This window comes from Calidris pugnax, unplaced genomic scaffold, assembly GCF_001431845.1.
Source record: "Calidris pugnax isolate Ruff unplaced genomic scaffold, ASM143184v1 scaffold20, whole genome shotgun sequence".
In the NCBI taxonomy this organism is placed as follows: Eukaryota; Metazoa; Chordata; class Aves; order Charadriiformes; family Scolopacidae; genus Calidris; species Calidris pugnax.
Genome location: NW_015094510.1, coordinates 22,448,069 through 22,468,209, shown reverse-complemented (window position 1 = coordinate 22,468,209; position 20,141 = coordinate 22,448,069). Strand labels below are relative to the sequence as shown.

Here is a 20,141-nt window from a genome sequence, read left to right as displayed (position 1 = left end):
GGAGGCCAGTAAATAGTGGTATATCCCAGGGGTCAATACTGGATCCAGTCCTGTTCAATATCTTCATTAATTATCTGGATGATGGGTCTGAGTGCACCTTCAGCAAGTTTGCAAACAACACCAAACGCAGAGGAGTAGCTCATATGCCAGAGGGTCATGCTGTCATCCAGAGAAACTTCAACAGAAATGGGCTGTCGCTTTTGACACCGTCTCCCATAAGATCCTCACAGAGAAGCTCTTCATGCTGGATGAGCAGGCAGGTGGATTGAAAACTGCCTGAACGACCAGGACCAGAGGGTGGTGATCAGTGGCATAAAGTTTAGTTGGAGGCCAGTAAATAGTGGTATATCCCAGGGGTCAATACTGGATCCAGTCCTGTTCAATATCTTCATTAATTATCTGGATGATGGGTCTGAGTGCACCTTCAGCAAGTTTGCAAACAACACCAAACGCAGAGGAGTAGCTCATATGCCAGAGGGTCATGCTGTCATCCAGAGAAACTTCAACAGAAATGGGCTGTCAAGAACCTCATGAAGTTCAACAAGGAAAAGTGTGAAGTCCTGTGCCTGGAGAGGAACAGTCCCATGCACGGATATACGCTGGTTGCTGATGGCTGGAAAGCAGCTTGACTGAAAAGGACCTGCGGGTCCTAATGGACACCATGTTGAACATAAGCCAGCAACGTGCCTTTGCAGCAAAGGCAGCAAGTGGTATCCTGGGCTGCATTAGAAGTGCTGCCAGCAGATCAAGAGGCCACACTTGGAGTGCTGGACCAGTTCCACGGTCCCCAGCACAAGAGAGACAGGGACATACATCCAATGAAGGGACCACAAAGATGATGAAGGAACTGAAGCCTCTCTCCTATGAGGAAATGCTGAGAAAGCTGGGACTGTTCAGCCTGGAGAAGAGAAGGCTCAGGAGGATCTCATCAGTGTGTATAAATATCTGGAGGGAAGGTGCAAAGAGGACAGAGCCAGGCTGTCTTCAGTGGTGCCCAATGACAGGACCAGAGGCAACGGGCACAAACTGAAGCACAGGAGGTTCACCTTGAACATCAGGAAAGGCTTTTTCACTGTGAGGGTGACCAAGCACTGGCACAGGCCACCCAGGGGGGTTGTGGAGTCTCCATCCTTGGATTAGTTCAAAAGCCCTCTGGACATGGTCCTAGGCAACTGGATCTAGGTGGCCCTGCTTGAGCAGGGAGCTTGGACCAGATGACCTCCAGATGTGCCTTCCATCCTCAGCTATTCTGAGATTCTGTGAACTTCCTCCTGTGACAGGTGGCTGGTTGCTGGGGCTGTCGGGGCGCCACCACGGTGACACCACATGGTATCCCAATGACTGCTGAGATGCTGCTTCCTGGGAGGAAGGGAGGGAGAGATGAGGGAGAGACAAGAGAGAGGAAATCCCCACGAGGTGGCTCTGCCACTCACTGGACACCACTCAAACCCTATTAATCATTAGTTCCCTGGGAAATCAGGGCGCTTTACCAAAAAGTCCTCAGAAGGGGCTGTCCTGGGCCCTGCTCAATTCTCCTGTCTCCTGATGGCAGAGAGAATACCGGATCTGCTGATGTGCCCAGGTCAGAGGTGGGCTTCCTGCATCCTGGTGGAGGGGCTGGGGTTCAAACTGGTCTTGGCACACTGCAGCAACGCTCTGGGCTCAACCCTCAGGAATTTAATAAAAATAAACCCAAACAAGGCTGTGGGGAAGGGGAGCCCTGGCACAGTCAGTGCTCGCCGGTGAGGAGGGAGCGCTGCAGAAATGGACCCGAGGGTGAAGTGCAGCCATGGGGACATCAGCAGAACATGGCCCTCATAGAAAAAGGGAAATTTGGAAATTTTACTCAGGAGAGCAATGGGTGAGACAAGGAGGGTGAGGAGGAGGCTGCACCCTGGAGCAGGGGGTGGAGGGACTACGGGCTTTATCTTCAAGCGCTGTGTTTTGAGCTGAGTTTGGACAAATGGAGGATGGAGACAGTAATGGAAAGGATGAAGTCTGGGAAGTTTGGAGGTGGAGAGGTTTTCGAGGCGGCACTCTGACAGCTCCCACGGTGTCTTTCTCTTGGCCATGCAAAATGAAGACAGCACTTAAAAACTGCAGCGTTGCCCTTTTCTTCATGTGGTGCTTCTCGTTTCCAGCTCCATTCACGCTGGAGATTTGGGGTTTTGTCAGGCTCCAGAAAGGATGGGATGCTGAAGCAGGCGACATGGCAGCAGGTAGTCACACCTACTACATATCTGGTGGTTCTGCGGCGCTTTAAGTGTACAAAGCCCAGTGCTAATATTAACCAACCAGTCCAGGGGGCTTTTGCCCCATTGTGTTTCTGATGAAGCATGATGGCTGTGTGTGGTCTGACATCTATATATAGGAATTTCACGGAAACAGCTTCTATTTTATTAGGACACACACTTTCATTGGAGTCCTTGCAGCCGAGCACTGAGCAGAGAGATGAACATCCCGAAAGATATTTATAGATGTGTGTTCCCAGTCCTTTCCTCTCCAGCGTGAAAGCAATTCTCTGAAAGGATTATTTTGACTGGCTGCCCAAGATTTCCAGAGGAGGAGATTAATGTGCGGGAAGCCTCGCAGCGCCGCTGGAAAAGCTCGCTGGCTTTGCACATTTTCATGAGCTTCCTGGCTCACCGTGTCAAGGTTATCTGCCGCAGACAGGGAGATGTGGACGTCAAATCGCCACGCAGCAAGCAGAAGGGCTGGGGTCTGACAGCAGCTGCTGAAGCACAGAATTACCCGTGCCTGGAGAGCAGCTGGGGGGTTACGGTGGATGCAGGCACCGCGCCCCAAGGTGTCCATCCCTCCTCCCTTTTTTTCTTTTTATCTACTTGAGAAAATCCCCTATTTCAAATGGCCAAGTGGAATACAACGGAGGTGTTTCACACCAGTCTTTCTCCCAGGTGGTCAGTGTTCTCAAGCGGTGCCAACTTTGCCTGATCCTGACAGCCATCCTGTGTGTATCCTGCAAAAGAAGGGGGGGAAAGAGCCCCCCAGATGTTTAGGTTTGCAGGGAGTGGGAACAAATGAACCTCTAGATATGTCAGAAGCTGTTTGCAGAGTCATTTTGGCTCCAGCTTAGCCCTCCCTTGCCAAGGCAATTCCCCAAATTGCAAAAAATATTTGCCAGAGGCTGGTTTCATGCTGCAGCTCTTCCAGCTCCAAGGGGTACAAAAAGATGACATTCCCCCCTCCGAGGGGTTTCTGCTCTCTTCAACTGTATTTACAACTGTGTTGCTCTGCCAGATACAGGGAAGAGACTTTTCCTTCAGTGTCTCTCGTGCCCCCTTGATTTCCTCTGCTTTTTCTTAAACAGAACCCCCGGAGTGATATTGCACTTAAAAAAACCCCCACAACAAAACAAAACACAAAAACCCCCTGCAATTCTTGTTTTAAGGCAGCCATACCAAACAGATTTTTGCTGGCAAAGCTTTCTTCTCCCCGCACACCCAGAAATCAGCTGAGCAAGCCCCTGGAGTTGGTGTCAGGGTTGGGGATTTTTTGCAGGGAGGAGGGTGAAGGCCCGCTTTCCTCCACACAGATGTTGGGGGTGACTTTGGAGCGAGCCTCAGCAGGAGGAAGTAAGGGGCTGGGTTTCCAGTAAAGCACGGGTGCCACCGGCAGGTCCTGTGGTGCGGAGCGGTGGCGGGGGACAGGGGACAGAGGACAGGGGAGGCCCGCTTTCCTCCACACAGATGTTGGGGGTGACTTTGGAGCGAGCCTCAGCAGGAGGAAGTAAGGGGCTGGGTTTCCAGTAAAGCACGGGTGCCACCGGCAGGTCCTGTGGTGCGGAGCGGTGGCGGGGGACAGGGGACAGGGGACAGGGGACAGGGGACAGGGGCAGAGCAGAGGAGCAGAGCGGGGGTGAGGATGTGGGGAGAGGTGCCAAGAGGCAGGAGAGCCTGCATTGCTTTGTGCCTTATGGCAATTTCCAACCTTAGCAGCCTGATTCCTGCCGCCTTTAATGTGAGACTCCTGCCAAATTGAAGCCACCTTTGGAAGCCTTTGAAAGTAGGGAAGAGCATGCACTTTCATGGCAAGGTGGAGGCTTATACTGTCTCAGGGTGGTCTGCTCTGCTTTTACTGCTCCTTGTAAACCAAAACCAAGCTGCAAGCTGCCTGGTAGGTTTACACTGGTGTAAAACGGGCAGAAGAAATGGAAGGATCAGTGTCTGTTGTGGGAGGACAACTGGGACTCATCCAGCTCCAGATGCCCTGAGGACCTGTGTTGTCTCCTTCCCCCTATCCTCTCAGCAGCTCCCTCCTGCCCATGTCCATGCATAGGTCCTTTCTTCACAGTCGCAGCACTGGTCTCTGCTTGGACAATATTCTTCTTTTGACGTAACTCCATAACTGCATTTAGGTGATGGGTTTTCCTCTTCAGGAGATTAGTAGAAGCTTAGCATTAAATACCATCCTTAAATGCCAGCTATGATCCCGTGCTCAGTAGACCACAAAACACAAACTTTGATGTTCTAGTAAGAAAAGGCCATTTTGTGGGGAAAAGGAGAACTTCAGTCCTAATAAAAGCATTTGGCTTATAAAAGGCCTGGTCTCCACCTAGGTATTAATTGTGGCCTTGCTGCCCACACATTTGTGTCTGTGTGGACTACCGGGTATGTATTCTTGAAAGACAGCCTGCTATTAGGTTAACAAAAGGTCACAACTCACAATGTTGATCACCTGCCTCTCACACAGCATGTTTCTATATATTTTCAGGAAGAAATTTTTTACTATGAGGTGGTGAGACACTGGAACAGGTTGCCCAGGGAAGTTGTGGATGCCCCATCCCTGGAAGTGTTCAAGGCCAGGCTGGATGGGGCCTTGAGCAACCTGCTCTAGTGGGAGGTGTCCCTGCCCATGGCAGGGGGGTTGGAACTCGATGATCTTTGAGGTCCCTTCCAACCCAAACCGTTCTATGATTCTATGATTTGCTTGTACCCAAAGTACCTGAGAGTTTTCCATAACTTATAGTACAGATAATAATAATTTGCATGATAGAGAGACTGGATAAAAACACCGTTGTAGGTAAGTGTGTCCTCATTGAACAAGATGGATTTGACAGCTTGGCACCTGCTGGGAACTCCTGCCAGGCTGTGTCCCATCCAGAGAGAGGAAACCAGCTATTCGGCTGTGGTTTGGATGCTGGGTGGCACGCAGACCTTCTGGATAGCATGTGGTCGAGTATAGACGGAGAGAGAGATGGGGTAGAAGTTGTTCAGGGCTCAGTCTGATGAAGATGTTACTTTTATTAGTGTTAAATCCCTGCTGAAGGTAAGGATTTTTCATAAGGCTTTTCCCCATCAGAATTCGGGCACGAGGGTGCAGAGCAGTTACAGCCAGGAAATGATGTGCACGTTGGATAAGGATGCTTTCCAGTGATCTGACAGAGGCTGTGGGTCCAACACTGCAGCCTGTGCTTCCCTGCTGTCTCCATCACGGGGTCAAAGCCAAGGGGTGAACATGCTGCGGCAATTATGTTAAGCTGTATTGGGCTTCAACTGCTAAAATTGGGGTACGACTGTGAAGTCCGAGCCTGTAAAATGCTGAATGCTGGCAGCTGTCATTATCTTCCAGGGAGTTATTTGTAGGGGGAAGGATGCAGGATCCATCCCTGGTAAGAAAAAACATATTTCTGTGCCCGCCAGCGGCGCTCACAGCATTTGTGTGCTGCCCGTTCAAATATGCCCAATGGATCAGGAGCTTTTCCTGGTGGTCTCCTCACTGCTGAGGCTGATGGAGATGTGACCAAGGAGTTCACACGCCTGGGAGCAGCAGTATTATTGAGACTTGCCAACATTATTTCCCCTCCCAGCCACCTTCCGCTGTTCCACACAGCTAGCCAAATGCTCAGATGAACTTCAGATACCGAGGTCGCTATTTTGCTCCTGTGCAGGAGAGGCAACAGATATCTTTCCACATTATATATCCTCCTAGATCACAGACATGCATTCTCTTGTTTCTCTGGGCTTCATCTGCACACGCTGAGTGCGTGAGCAAGCCTGTGGTTGTGTTGCTGTGACAGCCACCCTAGTGCAGGGCGCTGCCACTCTCCTGTGAAGCCATAGGAAATGTTTTCGTGATTCAAGATAAGAGAGACCTCCACTTCCTCCTTCTGTGCTTGCAGGGCTAAGCTGCCTCCGAGGCTGCACCGTCCACCCTGAGAACCCACTCACAAAATGGACCAGGAAACCCTTGGAAGTGTCGTCCTGCTCGCCATCGTCACCTTGATAAGTGTTGTCCAGAACGGTAAGAGAAAAATAAGCATTTATTTAAGGGCTTAATGGGAGCTGAGAAAAGTTCAGGATGATGTATGCTGATCTGATCTTTGGATAGATAATCTTTGTATATAAGTGTGTGCGTGCTTAGGTGTGACTTTGGCTTTAGAAATTATCTTCTAAGCATAACATTTTGCCTGCCCATGTTGCAGTGTCTTGGCAGTCGCATGGTCCTACTCAGATATCCTGGAGTGAGCTATTCTATGATATTCTCTGATATTCTATGTCAGCTAATGAAAGGACTCATAAGCTGAGGTACCCACCCTGTGACAAGATGGATTTCGATTTGAGGACTGAGACCTCCTTTCCTGGCTAAAGTCCTTAATGTGGGCAGCCGGGGCTGCTCTCCAGCCATGGGCAGGGGCTGGGGCTCCAGGGGGCTGCGATGGGTCAGACCTTTGCAGGGAGCTGGGCGAAGGGGGCAAAACTGCTCCGACTCATCGGAGGAGTCTGTCCAGGTTATTTGCGGGCAGCAGCTCTCCTGCTTTCCTGCATCTCCAGGTCCTACAGTCCAACCAACCTCAGCTGCAGTCCCAAGAACACTGCCCATTTCCTGCAATGGAGAAGTTTCCTTTTTTTGGCTCTTATTCAGACCTCTGTAGTTAGTCCCTGCTATTCTTCAGCATTTCTTTAAATAAACCAACAAGTTTCTCTCTTGTGCAAACCTGATTTGGACTTGACCATCATCACTTATACATATTTAACCATTTTACCAGGAAATTCTGCCCAGAATACAGAGAAGGCAGTGAGGTTTGCCCCAGCTGCCCTGAGATTGCCCAGGTTCACGGAGAGTCAGCAGTGGGATGGGGGGGCTTGACGCAAGTGCTGGAAAATTTCTGTGAAGGCTTCTTGGTATGAATGGGAGACTCCCACTGAGCACGAACCCCACGTCGCGTCCTAGGAAGTGGGCTGTTCTTGGGCTGCTGCAGAAAGGGGAAGTGGTGGAAGCCTCAGCATAAACTTGGCTGCCAGAGAGTGAAAAAAAAAAAAAAAGAGGTGCAGAAGGGTTTAGTTTTGACATAGGCACCAAATGCCACACCATTTAATACAGCCCTCTTTTCGGGTAAATGCTTAGTGTGTGGTGTCACTGGAATAGGGCACGTTGAGATCAGAGCCCCTACTGCAATTGAAAAAAATATGCCAGGTATACATTTCTTGCTATTTAACCAGATGACTTTAGACACAGGTTTTTTTCCTCTCACTACGAAACTCGATCATTTGCTTTCCAGCCTGACACATGCTTTTATCTCATGGCAATCTGTCTGTGAGATTATTGACCCAACCACTGCAGACGGGCAGCACGGTGCTTGGCAAGGGGCTCTGCGTGCCAAGCAGTGGTGGCACACAGCCCTAAGCCATCATTTCAGACCTTGCGTCATTTGATTTCCTCCTCCCAGGCTTTCTGTCTAGGAAGATCAGACAGATATGCAGTCCTGCAAGGAATGCAGTACACAAGGCAGTAGAAATGCTCGTCAAGGGATGTCAGCTGTACTGGACTCTTGCTGTGGCTCAGGTTCAGCAAAGCACCTGGGCATCTCCTTGATTGTCTTTAAGAAGGTGATGAAGCTAGTACCATGTAAATTAGGGTTTATATGCTTTTCTGCAGGATTAGAAAACAGTTTAGGTGAATGCTGTTGTTCCCAAAACTGGAGGTTGACTGTGGTGCTGGCCCAGTCTGACATCCATTTGTTGTCACCTTGTCCAGTTACTGTCACCTTGTTCGTATCAGGAATCTCCATATCCTACAGAATGACTCATGTGGCCGGATGCTGCTGAGTCACGCGTGTAGCTTTAGGTTTTGTTCTTGCATGAGAGATGTTGCAAGTCAGCAGCTTTCAGGGCAAATCAGTGGTCATTGCTGGGCAGATTGGGATGGAGAAAGCAAAGCAAAGTCAATGGAAAGAAGGAGTAACCTGCACGTTTGCCAGCATTCGCCAGGTTGGAGTATCAGCACATGGTTTCTGTTGGCATGAACTTGTGAAACAACCAGGCTTGGATTCAACTCTTGTGCCAGGGTGGGCCTGCAACAGTTCAGGCTCAGGGCAGCCTGTGCATCCCTGGTGTCTCAGGGAATCACCTCCCGGTGCAGCTGAGATTAATTAAACCCCTCAGCTCTAGCCCTGCTCCTTTCAGTCACCTCATGCCAGCTTGTGAAACCACTTTCTCGCCTTGAGGTTCAGGGTCAAGAGCAGGAAATATGGTGTTGCAAGCTGCTTCATGGTGTATCCTCCCATTTCCCCAGTGCCAGGCTAACAGGATCCCAATGCTGCCGTGATGTGAGCACAGACCTATGGCAAGGACCACCCCTGGATGGGATCTGTCAGCTCTGTTCTGGTCCTTTGCAGACTTTCAGCCTGACTGAGCCTCAGGTACCTCAGACTCAACTCTTGGGCTGTCTGCTGGAGAGATTTTGGGAGCCTACAGGGCATGTGGGGTTGACAGGGCTAAAGAACCATAGAACTGGGGAGCCACTTCCCAGGGAAAAATCTCACTTGAAGCAGAAGGCTCCACCTCTCCATATGACAGTGACATGCTGAGTCCCCTTCTGATTGACTGCCTTCAACTTAGGGGTCCATGTGGTCCTGAGGAAATACAGTCACTGCAGTGGGTTAGTGGGTAGATCGTCTGAGGCATTTTCTGTAGAGATGGACATCTCATGTGAGGTGGTTGTCTAAGCTCTTGTGTCAATGGAGAAAGACCAGCCCTTCAGTGGGGTGGTTTCTCTCATGCCACTAGCTCTTGGAAGTATGGATTGACCTCTGGAGGTGTCTTTCCTCAGTTTCCCTCTGTCACCCACTGTTTACAGAAGGAAAATATCCACCTTTCCAGCACTTCTCAATGTCTCTGAAGTGAGATGGGACAAAGCCTGTCCCTCAAGTGTACGTGATAACCCTACATCTGTCCTTTGCCCTAATGCCCAGTTTGTTGACCAAGGATCCATACACCATGTTTGAGACAGCAAGAGATTCCAGGACAAATGCCTGAACCTCCTCAGCCAGATCCTTCCCAGGAGACCCAGCACACCCATGACTAGCCGGCCCTGGTCCCAGAGACTGTGCACCATGAGTGTCACCACAAGCACCTCCAAGTTCTTGTCCACTGTGACCACTGTCACGTTGGACACATTTCTGTTCAGCCTGATGGCTCTCAGCCTTTCAGAGCCTCTCTGCAGCAACACATCAGCATTTGGGAAGTGGAAGCGACGGCAGCAGCAGAGAGGGAGATATAGATAGTTTATTCTTGGCTTTCTCCGAAGCTGTGGCATCTTCTAGTGGTTTCACGTACATGCTAAAAGGAAGCGAGGAGGTATACTATGTATCCCACGGAGCCCATGCAGTCCCAGCCCTGCAGGAAGTGGTTTTCCATCTACTATGAGTACTTTTTGTACTGTACAAAATATTTCCATCCAGCCTAGTCCTCTTCAGCTAGGTCCTCTTAGACACCAGAGGCAGGTGAATAGTCCCATGCCAAAGGCTGGAGTGGCATGCAGGTGGAGATGCCTGGAGCTCTTGTTGGCTATGCTGCCTGTTCTGGGTTCCCCAGGGCCAGGTCCTCCAGGAGCCAACCAGTGCCCCGTGACAGTGGGAGGGTCTGCAGCCTGGCTCAGAGTGGGGACACTGGCCTAAAGTGCTGTGGGTTTTCCTGGAGAAAGGCTGTGTGTACCCAGAGAATCACTCAGTGGCTTTTAGTGAAGGCAACGGAAGTCCAAAAGACCTGATTACAGCATCAGTGAGGGGAAAAAGGAGGTAACTCTTCAGATTCTAGGGATTAAATCCTGCAGCTTATCAATTTACACTTCTATTGTTATAATAATATTTTTCCTGATGGGATATCTTTTATATGTATATATATGGCTAATATTCTAAACCATGGGGTGATTTGTGTGCACTGGGATGGGATGCATGACAATACAAAGCTTGCAGCTTGTAGCCTGTGAGGGCTCTGTCTGGTGCCTTTAGACACATGATTGATGGCCTGGGGTTTACTGTCGTCAGATAAAACGTGTTTGTCAGGTGCATGGCACATTATCTTGAGGTGCTGCATTTTGGCAGCAGCTAACATGCTGACACACCACTGCTGCTTAAAAGGAAGATACACACAATATGGACACATAGCGATCAGCCATCAGGACCAAGTTCTCAGTGGGCCCTTCTTGAAAACGAAGCAGCCCTGTGGGATGTCCTTGGTTTGGCAAATGGGTATCACTGAAAGAGAAGAGACTCCCTTCTCTCCTTGCTCTATTAGAGAGTGAGAATTGGGTTTGGCAGCTTTTTCTAGAAAGCTTTTTTCCCACTGGGGGCACAAGGGATGGAGTCTGGGCTGTGCAGCAGGCAGAGGTGCGGGCTGCCAGAAGTGCAGTGGGGGCATGAAGGAGGGCTCAGAGGGGAGGGCTTGCTGTCAGTCACACACGAACCCATGGGGGTGCCTGAGGTCACGTCTCACTGTGCCCTTGCACAGAGGGTTTGGTTATACCATGGTGACAGAGCGAGCACCCTGGCCACATCCTGCACCTCCACGCAGCCGCGTCCTCTCCTGCCATCCAGCCTGAGAACAGTTCATGAGAACAGACCTGAGCCCAGCCGCTGCAGTATCTCCAAATTACATCTCAGATCGAATACTCTGTGTTTCTTTAACAGCTTTTTTTGCTAACAAAGTGGAGCATGAAAGCAAACACTGCAATGGCAAGGGGTTCCAGCGGCCAGGATCCTCCGCCTTTGACCGCGTCTACACTGCCAAGTGAGTAGACAAGCCCTGAGGAGCCAGTGGGGACGGAGTGGGGTTTGTCTCTCTCTTCGCTAGGGTTTAATCCAAACACTTTTGGGGTCCAGAGATGGGTTCCAAATGCCCCCAGATGAAGGTTTTGCTCTGCAGTTCTACTGCTGCATGCATTGCTGTGACATTTAGACCTGCAATTCACCAGTATGTTTGCTGGTGAACCCAGCTCCTTTCTGGGTGCTGTATTTGTATTGAACTGGCAACCTTATTCATAGAATCACAGAATGATATAGGGTTGGAAGGGACCTCTGGAGATCATCTAGTCCAAGCCCCCTGCCAAAGCAGGTCCACCTAGAGCAGGTTGCACAGGAACTTGTCCAGGTGGGTTTTGAATGTCTCCAGAGACACCACTCCACCACCACTCCACCACCTCTCTGAGCAGCCTGTTCCAGTGCTCTGCCACCCTCAAAGTAAAGAAGTTTCTCCTCATGTTTAGGTGGAACTTCTTACATTAAAGTTTGTGTCCATTTCCTCTTGAATTTATTGTATTATTCCCCTTCATTTGGGAACCCGTTCACCCAGCAGTAGCTAACGCTGGCAGTGTGATATGAGCACAGCCAGGGTCCCAGGGGCACTGCAACTCAAAAGGAAAGAGTCAGTGGAGAGACACTGACATGCTGAGGAGCAGGTCGGTGGCAGAGCTCCTACAAATCCCTTGGTCCCCGGGCAGCTCCCTTGGCACACAGCTCTCTGCTTCTCCACCACATCCTTACTCTTGTCTTTGACATCCCTTCAGAGATGAGCAGAGGGGAAAATTAATTCCAATCCAGAAGAGAAAAGAACATAAAATATTTTTTATTACCCATGAAGTACTGATGCTGTGCTTGAAACTGGATGGGACGTCCAAGTGCTGCCCTTCACAGGTGTGCAACCTCTGCCAAGGACAGAGTGCTTCCCCCTCAGAAAACATTCCCGGCCAATGGAGGAGGCTGGAAATCACTTCTGTTCCCCTGCAAAGACACATGTTAACTCTGTGGGACACTCCTGTCTGCGGCGCGATTCTCCTTTTGTTGGTTTCATGCAGCTTTCAATGCCAGTGACTTGAATAATATGACTTAATTGCAAGGATTTTCCAGGCCAATGAAGCACACAGCACCTTCTATAAACGTGCCGTGATCAAACAGGTTGGAGGAGGAAAGTGGCTTTCGCAGGTGCCAGGCGTGTGCGTGGGGCAGTTTGTTTTCCTCATCAGGCAGGACAAAGGCATCTTTTATTCCAGTGAGGAAACAGGGAAGCAGACCCGGGGGTGAGGCTGCCACCGTGTTCGGGCACGGACACGCCAGCCAGCCCTGGGCAGCTGCCTGCTGCAGGCAGGTCGGGGGCTTCCCACCACTCTGGGGGTATAAACCCACCTGCAGCGGGATTTACTGCAGCCCAAATTCACCCCCCGCCACCCTTTGCTGGTGAAACATGCTGATTTTGCTTCTGTCTCCCCCGTGTTCTGACCTCTCTCCGACAAATTCCTTTCCAGCCAGAACTGCGGACACACGTACCCTACATTTCTGGCCGTGCTGTGGTGTGCTGGCCTCCTCTGCAGCCAAGGTAACACACCAGTTGTTTCCCCTCTTCGACCTTGCACCCCTTTCAGCAAGGGGATGCTGAGCATTTTGGAGGTTACGCTTCCCGGGACCAAATTCTCCCGCAGCGGGGGGACCAGTCTCACCCAGCTGTCCTGCAGCTTGCCATGCTGTTTAATTAGCAGCACACTCCCTGGCACAGCTTAAGCCAAAATGTGTCCCCAGACACGATTCCAACCATTTCCCATATAAGCATTACGGATGAGATACCTCTGTTTTGGGTGGAGGGTTTAGCACTGGGATGCTGGATGTTGCATTATTCACCCCAGCACTGGAAATGGGCTCATTAAACTGCCAGAGCTGCCAGCCTTTTCCAGAGCTGAGGGCAGCCCACTATTCACCTGCGTTTCTAAAGATGATCCCCTTTAATGCAATTTGAGTTTTCCTCAAGTTAAGATGAGTACTTTCCTGGGGTCTGTGGCTATTCTTTCTGGAAGAAAGGAGAAGGGATGCTGCCTGCAATTGTGGAAAAAGCAATAATTAGGAGGGAAAGGAGAAAAGTCCCTTCTAATGTTCTCAGAAATGAGTATTGGACCATAGTACAGTCCTCCTCTTTCTCCTAGAGAAGTGCATCTATCAGCTGCCTTTTGTTTCTGGTGAAAGCAGTGCCTGAGCTGGCACCCTCCATCCCGAGCCCAGCATGACCCGCTCTGGGTTTCTGCAGCGAACCCAGCTGCGGGCAGGATTACACCCATAAATTCTTTAGAAAAGCTGGTGTGTGGGCAAGGCAGGTGCTCTTTTTCCCGTGCAAAGGTCTCCATCCTGCTTCCAGTGCTCATCCCACAGCCCAACACTGCAGGTTCCCCTTTCCCAGTCCAGCCTGGGCAGCAGATGGGGACGGTACGTACAGAGAGACCTGTGCTGGTGTCTAATGCCTCGTTTTACCCTTTACTCAGCTCCTGCCGCCTTTGCCGGCCTGATGTACCTGTTTGTGAGGCAGAAGTACTTTGTGGGCTACCTCGGGGAAAGGACTCAGAGGTAAGGGCGTGCAGAGCCTCTTCTCCAAACCCGGGATGCCACGGCAGCGCAGCCAGGTGCTGCCACTTCCACGGGCACAGCCGCCGGCTCAGGGAGCTGCCTGCCATGGCTGCTTGGACGGGGTGGTGCAGGAAAGCCCTGCTATTCTGGGGGCACAGGAGGAGCTTTGGGAGATGAAGGAGGGGCAGTGGCACTGGGGTCAGGGGGGCTGCAGGAACAGAGCGGCTGCTTCAGCAGCTCCTGCTCACAGCTTCTGCAAATACGCATGTCTCTGTGTTAGTGCCACTGTTTGCACAAGATCGTCCTTTTGTATTAATAGAGCTCTTTACACACATGTGGAACAAGGTTGCCCCATAGCCTGTGGTGGCTGAGAAGACATACAAATCCCTCTGAATAGCCACTTTTGTAAGCAGCGGCCTACGCTGAGCGCATGAGGCCAAATCCAGACCAAAATGGATCCTGAAAATGGCATTTAAGAGCTCACAGCTGCCTTGCAATGCAAGATAGAGAAGAAATTTGCCCCCTCCATCTCAGCCCCTGAGGTCCTTCAGCTGGTCTCAACAGCAGAGTCTGAAGTCTGAGGATGTTTCACGTGAGGTGATGTATGTTAATGAATTGCTTTCTCCCCTTTCTGTCTCCTCAGCACTCCCGGTTACTTATTTGGAAAGCGCATCATTCTGTTCCTGTTCCTCATGTCCGTGGCTGGAATACTCAACTACTATCTCGTCTTCTTTTTTGGAAGTGACTTTGAAATGCACATAAAAACGATAACCAGCGCGATCTCTCCGTTGCTGCTCATCCCCTAACTCCCCGCGGCGCTGAGGGGGTCAGCGTGCTTAATATATCGATACCCAGAAGCAGCCATAATTCAACTGTTTAAGAAATGAACCCGTAACCCTTTTAGATTGCTGTAAATCTCGTGCTTGATGGGCTTTGTAGTTTGACTTAACCTTGCTTTTTCCTTCAGGAAAAAAAGATTTACCGTGAGCACTTGGCATGCCCAAGGAATGGTAACAACTTCCAGTTAATTCTTTAGAGTTTTTTGGCTAAACTGCAGCTTGCAAGCCGATTGCGTGACTGGAAGAGACATCGTATGCTTGCTTCATGGCTGTGTGGTACCCAGCTTTTGTCCCAAAAGCCAGGAGCCTCTCGGTGTCGTTCTTGGCATCCCGCACGCCCCTGCCCATCCAAAGGCATGGACCAGCCTCTTCACCCGCCCTTTCCCTCCCACTTGTTGATGACTGAGCTCCAGCTGCTGCGGGAGGGCGGCAAATTGGCCCCTGTCTGGTCTTCCTTGATAAATATTCATGCGCATAACACTCCCGACACTGATCTCATTTACACTTCAGCCTTTTTTGTTCCCCCGGAGCTGTGGAAAGGGGTCTTGCGTAAATAAGGAGCTGGTGTATTGACGGTGGGGCTGGTTTTGTTTTGCTCGGCTTTGTTTAATAAAACAGTCTAAAAGGATGAAATCTGTTTGCTCCCATCTTCTTTGCCTGGTGCGTGATCCCAATGCTCCACGGCTCGGCAGCTGGCCAGGGAGCGGAGCGCGGGGAGCAGCGCCGGGCTCGTTGTGCCAGCTGCTAATTGCCCTGAGCATGGCCTCGAGAAGACTCAAGTTGAACAACTCCCTCTCTATTAGCAAGTTCAATTTGCTGCCTCCATCACTAACAATGTGCCCCTACAAGTCCTTGCCGAGGAGCTGGTTTGATTAGAGAAATGGACCGAGATAGGCAAACAGGCCGGCACAATCTTTTTAAACAGTGCCTAAGCTCTTAAGCCTGCCTGATTACTGCATGAGGATGGAGAAAGCTGTATTTTATGACTCCTTTGGGAGGGACAGAGACTCCTTGCTACGTGAGAAGAGGGTTTGCAGAGCCGTCTGCAGGAGCAGGCGCAGAAACCTGCCTGCCTTTGTACCACGTACCAGGGCTGGTGGGTTTTGCTGCTGCCCGATGGGGCAGAGGGGCTTGTGCATGGCTCCTCTCCTCTGCACCTGACCCTTCATGCTGCCAAAGCAACAAACACCCCGTTTTTCTTATCTTCTACAGGGTTTTTAGATGTGAAAGATTAGTAATAAACATAGTTATTAGTAATAAACATATTATCTGATCAATGCTTTTAAATACTTAAAGGGAGGGTGTCAGGAGGATGGGACCAGTCTTTTTTCAGTGGTGCCCGGGGACAGGACAAGTGGAAATGGGCACAAACTTGAATACAAGAAATTCCACCTAAACATGAGGAGGAAATTCTTTACCTTGAGGGTGGCAGAGCACTGGAACAGGGTGCCCACGGAGGTGGTGGAGTCTCCTTCTCTGGAGACATTCAAGCCTTGCCTGGACAAGTTCCTGTGCAACCTGCTCTAGGTGGACCTGCTCTGGGAGGGGGGTTGGACTAGATGATCTCCAGAGGTCCCTTCCAACCCCATATGATTCTGTGATTCTGTGATTTAATGCATGATGATTGGCTAATAAATGTTCTTACTGGTTAGAATAGGCAATTCAAAAAAATACAATCTAACCTCCTAACCTATAGCTGCTGAGACACCTTTTTCCCAGGCACAGACAGCACTTAGGTTCCTTCCCCCCCCTCCTTCTTAAACCACTGTAACACGTTCCAAACCCTGCTTCACACCATGCTTCTCTGCCACCCTCTCTCAGTAGCTCAACAGCAGCCACCCGTCCTTGGTGGTGACCTACCATCCCTCTGCCCTGTGGGGTTCAGTCCACCAAGGGATGGCAGCACCTCAGGAGGAGAGTGGTAACCCCTGTGTTCTGGAGCAAAGACTCATGCTGCCACCATCATGACTCAGTTCAGAGGAAGAGACACTTCACCAGGACCACAGTCCCTGCTCTCCAGCCAGTCTGGTCTCCCTGAGGTCTGAGACTTGTTTATGAAGACCATCTTCTGTGGGAGGTGGTGGGAGGTGGGTCTCCCAACCCTTTGTGTCCACCTTACAGGTTTCCCCAGCTGCATGAGTCTCCCCTGGTGCCTTTTTGTCCTCTATAGTAAGAAACAGCTCACTTGAGCTCCTTCTGATGTCTCCTGCTAGCATGAGAAGAGGCTCTCCACCAGTCAGCTATAAAGGCAGAGGATTCAAATGTCTATTTTGGGTCAGCTAATCTATGCCATCATTCTCAGGCCTCTCTGTTGACTTGATGATTGGTTTCTACGTAGCTGTATTTAGGTAAGATCAGGTGATCTTATGAGGGAGCTAAAGCCCATCTTTTGCTGTAATCATTTATTTTGCAAGAATATCTCCTACTTACTTCCTCAAAGCCTCTCTGATAATAAAAGCAATGAAAATGTAGGCAAAATCTATTTTCCCTCTATCTATAAATGGAAATGGTGATAGTATCAGACAAACAGGTGGTACATAAATCGATCACTATGTAAATTCTCTGCGAACGTCACATTGTGTTTTCCATGATACAGGCAAGCCTTGTGGTTGCATTTGCCTTCCCACTCTTTCTATGAAAAGAAGGCAACGTCAGTGCTATTTGGGCTTTCCTCACTGTGTTAGACAACTCCAGTTTTTATTTTCGGCAGTAAAACCACCCTGATCTGTGCAGTACAGTTGCCGGCACGTTGCACACCAGCTGCTCAGGAAGTTGCACAAACATAGGCTCATTGCAGGGGTTGGGGTGGGCTGAATGGCCTTTAAAGGTCCCTTCCAACACAAACCCCTCTATGATTCTATAGATCCACACGCAAAAATGCATACACTACTGTAAAAGATATGTGGGTGCATACTGGGGTCACATACACGTGAATTCACTAGCACTTACTGAGCTGCAATGGATGCAGGGACACGACTGGTGGCAGAAGTGGCTCCCATTCAAGGCTGGCTTGCAAGCACCAGGTACCAGCACCCATGCTTGGTGCAGTGCACAGCAGCTTCTGGCCTGGAGCCAGAACGTTATACGCAAACAGCTCTCAATTTCCCATCCTGCTGATTGCAACGATGCTGCTAATTGCGCCCTTCACTGTGCTGCCGGGTTTTGGGGCTCCAGGTGCCCCAGCTCCTCACGATGGCATGCCACCACCACACCACGTGGCTGTTCCTGCATCCAAATCCCACATACACAAATGAACATATCGTCTGTGTGTGTATAGCACAGACATGGTGTGTTTGCTTACTATATCTGTACATACATATGTATATTTTTATGTGTGTATATGTATGTGTAGTAGGTGCTGAGTCATGTGAATGCCAGAGGCTTTTCAGGGAAGGCAGGGAAGCGGGTTGCTCAGGCACCAGCCCTCTCACAGCTCGCAGGCTGTGTACATCAGAGACTGCAGAGACTGCTGGAAGCCAGGCTATCACAGGATGCTTTTGATCTGCTGACAAAGGCCTGGAGTAGCACAGCATTCCTGCCACAGCAACCGCCTCCGATTCCCTACAGCACTACAACCCTCTAGTGGAAACTCAGCCCTATCGGCACGCCGCTGCTTTTGGCCATGGGATGAGCCATTCCTTTCCATTTTGAAGCCTGACAGTGATACCCCAGCACCCGCATTTCTGAACAGATGCATTGTTGCTACCGAATGCTATTTTTTATTATTCTGGCGTGTAGGAGCCCGGTCCTGAAGCAAGACCCCCATCCTGTCCATCACAAAGCGGGTGAATTGCCTAGTACAGGGTCTAAGCAAGCAGGTAACATCAAAGTGGGATAAGAAATATGTGTGTATCACCCACAAGGGTTTCTTGCAGTATTTCCCAGACTCCCAGTTCCCCAGAACTTGCAAAATCGACCTGTGCAGTATCAGCTCGCTCTGAGTCATGTCTACGCCAAGCCAAGTTTCCAAATGAGTCCCTGAGGATCAGGAGAGCAGTTCTGCTGGCGTGGAGCAAAGACTGACCCTGGGCAGCTTCTTCAGCCCTCACCTGCTCTGAGATTACTTTCTTCTGGCAGAGCAGCTGGTTTAACATTCACAGAAACCTTTAAAATGTCCGTTTTGAAATGCTGCAAAGCACCAAGCACTGGCCCAAGTCAGTGCTGTGCCTTTTGCAGACCACGGCGGGTGGAAGGTTTAGGCCATGCTGGTAGTGCTTGGAAATAGTCCACCCTCAATAAGTGAAAGGGCAGGACAGAGTGAGAACAGAGGTAGAACCATTCCCTGGGTGATTTTATATTGGTCTTATGTCCCAGAGTGAGCAGGGTGAGCGTTCCCATGGAAAAGTCCCTTGGTGAGCTGCAGAGCCCAGCAGCGCCTGCCCAGCGTGACACACTGATGCTTAGGAGGGGGAAGGACCTTGGAGGCTGCAATGTCCCTTTGAGTCACCTGGAGGACACGTACAAGCTTCACTGTCCCTTTGGGCAACAAAGACTGCTGTCCCCAGGGCTGTCACGAAGGGTGCAGGACACCTCGGCTTTGGCTCCTCTCAAGATGGTTCGGTGCCTCAAGGGATTAGGGTGGAGAAGCAGCCTCTGCACCACTGACTGGCTGCAGCAGAGAAAGAGCTGCTTTTAGCAGCACTGCCGTGACCATCAGGAAAACATGTCCCATGGAGACAAAGACCTCGAGCTGCTGCCCAGCCTCTGCCTCTTGGTGTACCTGCCCCAGCAGAGGGAGGCTGTGGGCAGGAGGGCATCATCACTCCTCCACCCACCCTGCTGCCAGAGCATCTCCCTGCTCCCAGCCAGCGCTCAGAGACACGAAACCTGGCAAAAGTGAGATTCCTGCCCCAAAGGACAAACAGCCCCCACAGCAAGCTGTTTTTCCCCTTTAGAGGAGAAATAAATAACTTTTCAGTTTCAGCTATGAGGATCTTCACACTGCGAGATGATTTCATCAGACAGACGAGCTCCTGGGGCTTTGTGCTGCCTGCCTACTGAGCTGCTTGGATGCCATCCCCTGGGCGCTTCCCACTCATCCCCGAGGGAAGGGGACCGGACACTGAAGGGCCAGCTGCAATGTGGGGCGCAGAGAGCAACTATGGTGTGTTTTTCACTTAAAAAAATGAAGGCGTGGTGGTGTTGGGGTGGCGTTAAGTTGGCGGTTGTGGCAGCGCGGTGTGGGAGCTGGCAGGGACTGCTTGCACGCCGTGACCTCTCTCTCGCAAGGCCAGGGAATGCTCCAGGAGGCTCGGGAGAGGGGCTGCCACCCGCTGCGCTGCTGTTTGCCACCACTCGAGCAAGCACACGGCTGATTCATTGTGCCTCTGCTTTCCCAGGAGAGCCCCACCGCCGCCTCCGTCCCCAGACAATGTTTTCTGAGCCCCCTCAGCGCTCGGGGATTAAGCGGAGCGGCACGATGTCCCCAGGCCAGCTGCTTCATGCTTCTCCAGTTATTTGTGCTGCAGCAGTTTCTTTTCAAAAGGCGGCACCAGCCTGCCCACTGCCCTCAGCAGATGGGAGGGGAGGGTGCCTGTCCCCGCCAGCAGCCGTGGGGCCACAATCCTGCCGGCTGTGCGTCCCTGCGCTCTCTCACCTCGGCGGGGACCCCGTACCCTTGCTGGTGGACAGATGCTGGTGGATGGATTTACCTCCTCGTCTGAGACTAGACAGCTTCAGCC

At 50.9% G+C, this 20,141-nt stretch overlaps 1 protein-coding gene across 1 annotated transcript; it reads left to right on the top strand.

Annotated features, from left to right (window-relative positions):
- The first annotated feature begins 5,900 nt into the window (after window positions 1-5,900).
- ALOX5AP (arachidonate 5-lipoxygenase-activating protein) lies at window positions 5,901-15,088 on the top strand. The gene is made up of 5 exons (XM_014965807.1): window positions 5,901-6,261; window positions 10,928-11,027; window positions 12,538-12,608; window positions 13,540-13,621; window positions 14,265-15,088. Exons 1-5 carry the CDS (start codon window positions 6,192-6,194, stop codon window positions 14,425-14,427), a joined length of 486 nt encoding a protein of 161 aa, XP_014821293.1. The 5' UTR covers window positions 5,901-6,191; the 3' UTR covers window positions 14,428-15,088.
- Window positions 15,089-20,141: the final 5,053 nt, after the last annotated feature.